The sequence below is a fragment of the Pterocles gutturalis genome, unplaced genomic scaffold (assembly GCF_000699245.1).
Source record: "Pterocles gutturalis isolate BGI_N339 unplaced genomic scaffold, ASM69924v1 scaffold26812, whole genome shotgun sequence".
Taxonomy (NCBI): Eukaryota; Metazoa; Chordata; class Aves; order Pterocliformes; family Pteroclidae; genus Pterocles; species Pterocles gutturalis.
Window position 1 is genome coordinate 33,390 of NW_010116213.1, and position 2,766 is coordinate 36,155.

Sequence of the window (2,766 nt, forward strand, 5' to 3'; positions counted from 1 at the left end):
CAGCAAGAAGAGAGACCAGTAGCTAAACAAGCCCTGGTTTCAGAAAGAAGAGAAAGTCATACTGGGTTTGGTTGGGTTTTTTTTTAATGTATAATTTAAGAACATCCCTTAAAACTGGAATGTGAAAGTTTCCTAGATCTCATGTTCAGGTATTCTATTTCTCCCTTTATTTCTTACTATTTCCTTCCCATTTTGAGGCATATGTTAATATGAACTGTTTTTCGATTGCTCTCTTAAACTGGGCACAACTAAATTACAGTGCACTAAGAACTAAGGAAACCATTACAGCTTGCAAGCCCAATTCTCAATTCTTTACGTCATGTAGATGAAGGAAAACACAGAACATGGGCGGATGCAGCTATAGAATGGTTACTTCACTGCTAATGTAATTTAGTTATCTCAGTTTTTACAGGTAAATTCCTTTCACAGTCACACTCATTCAATTTACAGATAAAACTCTTCAATCACACAGGCCAAGCCTGTCAATAAGGAGGAAAACGTGACTCAGTGGAACTTTTAGAATATTTCAAGGGCACGCTGGCTCAAGCTGTTAAGACCACACTGGCTATAAAATGAAGTATAAATAGTGCTTGCCTCATCCTGATGCAGCAACATGCAGCAGGAAGAGCTCTCCCAAGAGAAATGGGATCTCTTGAAGCCACCTTTGGAGCCACCAAACCCTTCGGACAACCTGCAGCCTCGTGAACTTCTTCTGAAAGGAACCGCAGCTTTTCAAAAGAACTACAGCGAAGCCTTTTAGAGCAGCAGGCACTTACTGACTAATATCAGATACTTTCAGAAGAAGATATGAGGGACGTTATAGTGGCCTTCCAGTACCTGAAGGGGGCCTACAGGAAAGCTGGGGGGGGACTTCTTACAAGGGCACGTAGCGACAGGATGAGGGGTAATGGATTTAAACTGGAAAAGGGCAGGTTTAGACTAGATATTAGGGAGAAATTATTTACTGTGAGGGTGGTGAGGCACTAGAATAGGTTGCCCAGAGAAGCTGTGGATCCCCCATCCCTGGAGGGGTTCAAGGCCAGGCTGGATGAGGCTTTGGGCAACCTGGTCTCACGGGGGGTGTCCCTGCCCATGGCGCCCATAGACGATCTCTAAGGTCCATTCCAACTCAAACCATTCTATGATTCTATGATCCAATATAGCCCAAGCTTATTACCCAATTAAAAACCTGCTGAGGTAACAAAAGCTTTCAAAATTTTCCTTAGGTACAGCCACACCCAGTAGTTCTGGGCAGGACCTTTTTCAATGCTACTGTCCTCAAAAGTATCTCTGTGTAAGTATTAAATAAAAACATCATACTGGGAAACTGTACTTGAGACTGAAGACAGGAAGAGTAAATATTCCACTCTGCCTTTTTTCTCCTCCACTCAGCCTCAACTTCTCTAAGGGAAAAAAGAGCAAAGACCCATCTTACTGACTAGGTGAAAAGATTTAGTTCATTTAGTAAATGCATCCGAAAACATTTCGGAAAAAAAACAGATTATCGGCAGATTATTGTTGTGTCTGACCACAAGACACAACAATAGACCAAAAATTATCTTTTAAATTAAAAATCTGGAAGTTATCTGTTACAAATAAGCTAATTCTGATACAGAAGAAAGGAAGTAATCTTAACACTAAAAGAAATAAAAATCAGCTAATACTCATGAACAATATACTCAAGAATTACATCTTCTGGATCATCTAAACTACTGCCCTGATTACATAAACTTTCATCCAGTTCTCAGCATTTGGTTGACTTCTGTGATGCAGATTCCCCCCATCCTCCTTTGCAGCTTTCAGACAAGGCCTCAATAAAACCGAATAGTACATATGTTGATTTTGACAAATCATCAGAAACCTTTCATATACTTACAATTCTGTGATCCTTTATACTGACAAATTATTGATCACTTCTAAGTTTCTTAGATTTATTCCCTAAGAAATTACATCAAGTATTTTTTTCCCTTTTGAATTAAGGCAGATCAGTACAGGTATTCCGATTTTGTTCTGGTAAAATTTAAGTAGGGAAAAAAAACTAGGTAGCTTGAGAACAGACAAGGTACCACAGGCACATGACTACCACATAACCAGTTTTAATACACAAGCCAAGCTCTGAATTTATGAGGAGTCAGAAGACATCTGCCTCACAGCCAACCTCAGATGTGGTTTCACCTAGCGCGCTCCTGGGGACTCCAGCACAAAACCCAAGATACTACCAGAACCACCGCTCCAGTGAGCTGAAATACCCAAGCTCGACTGGGAGTTTCAGTTACAAAACACTGAACAGAGTGGACACAGTAGTTATTTTCTCAGTCCTCACAGGGGTCCTGTAGAGGCACAATGGTGCAAGCCAGCGAAAGAGGCGTTCCTCGTGCATCTCCTGACATTTCACTACGCTTAAATGGAAGACCTGCACCTGCCATTGTGCAGTTCTCACAAGAAAACGCAGGAAGAAGCGAAGCTCCAGCACCCTTTGCAAGGCTGCAGCCCAAGCTCCCACCCCAGTACCTTACTGCTTGTCCACAGTTGCCATTTATCTAAGAAATTCGGGGTGCTATAGCACCACGACCCACCATCTGTATCCAGCCTTTGCCCCACATCTGGAGCTGTAAGGACAGGCCAGAAGCAACAGCCAGGCGCTGCGCTCCACGGCGGGCAGCAGGCGAGCGAGAGGGGCGAAGGGGACTACCAGCCCCTCCGGCCAGCAGCGCCCAGAGGCCTTCAAGGGAAGATTTCAGAGAAGTTTACTTCAAAAGCCTTTAG

At 43.0% G+C, this 2,766-nt stretch overlaps 1 protein-coding gene across 1 annotated transcript in view; it reads right to left on the minus strand.

Moving 5' to 3' along the window:
• CREBL2 (cAMP responsive element binding protein-like 2) overlaps nucleotides 1–2,722 on the minus strand; it is a gene marked incomplete at its 5' end in the record, with an annotated part of 12,842 nt that extends 10,120 nt beyond the window's left edge. Inside the window, one exon of the mRNA XM_010075452.1 lies at nucleotides 2,577–2,722. Within this exon, the coding sequence (XP_010073754.1) occupies nucleotides 2,577–2,722 (146 nt within the window). The remainder of the gene's footprint in view (nucleotides 1–2,576) is intronic.
• Nucleotides 2,723–2,766: the final 44 nt, after the last annotated feature.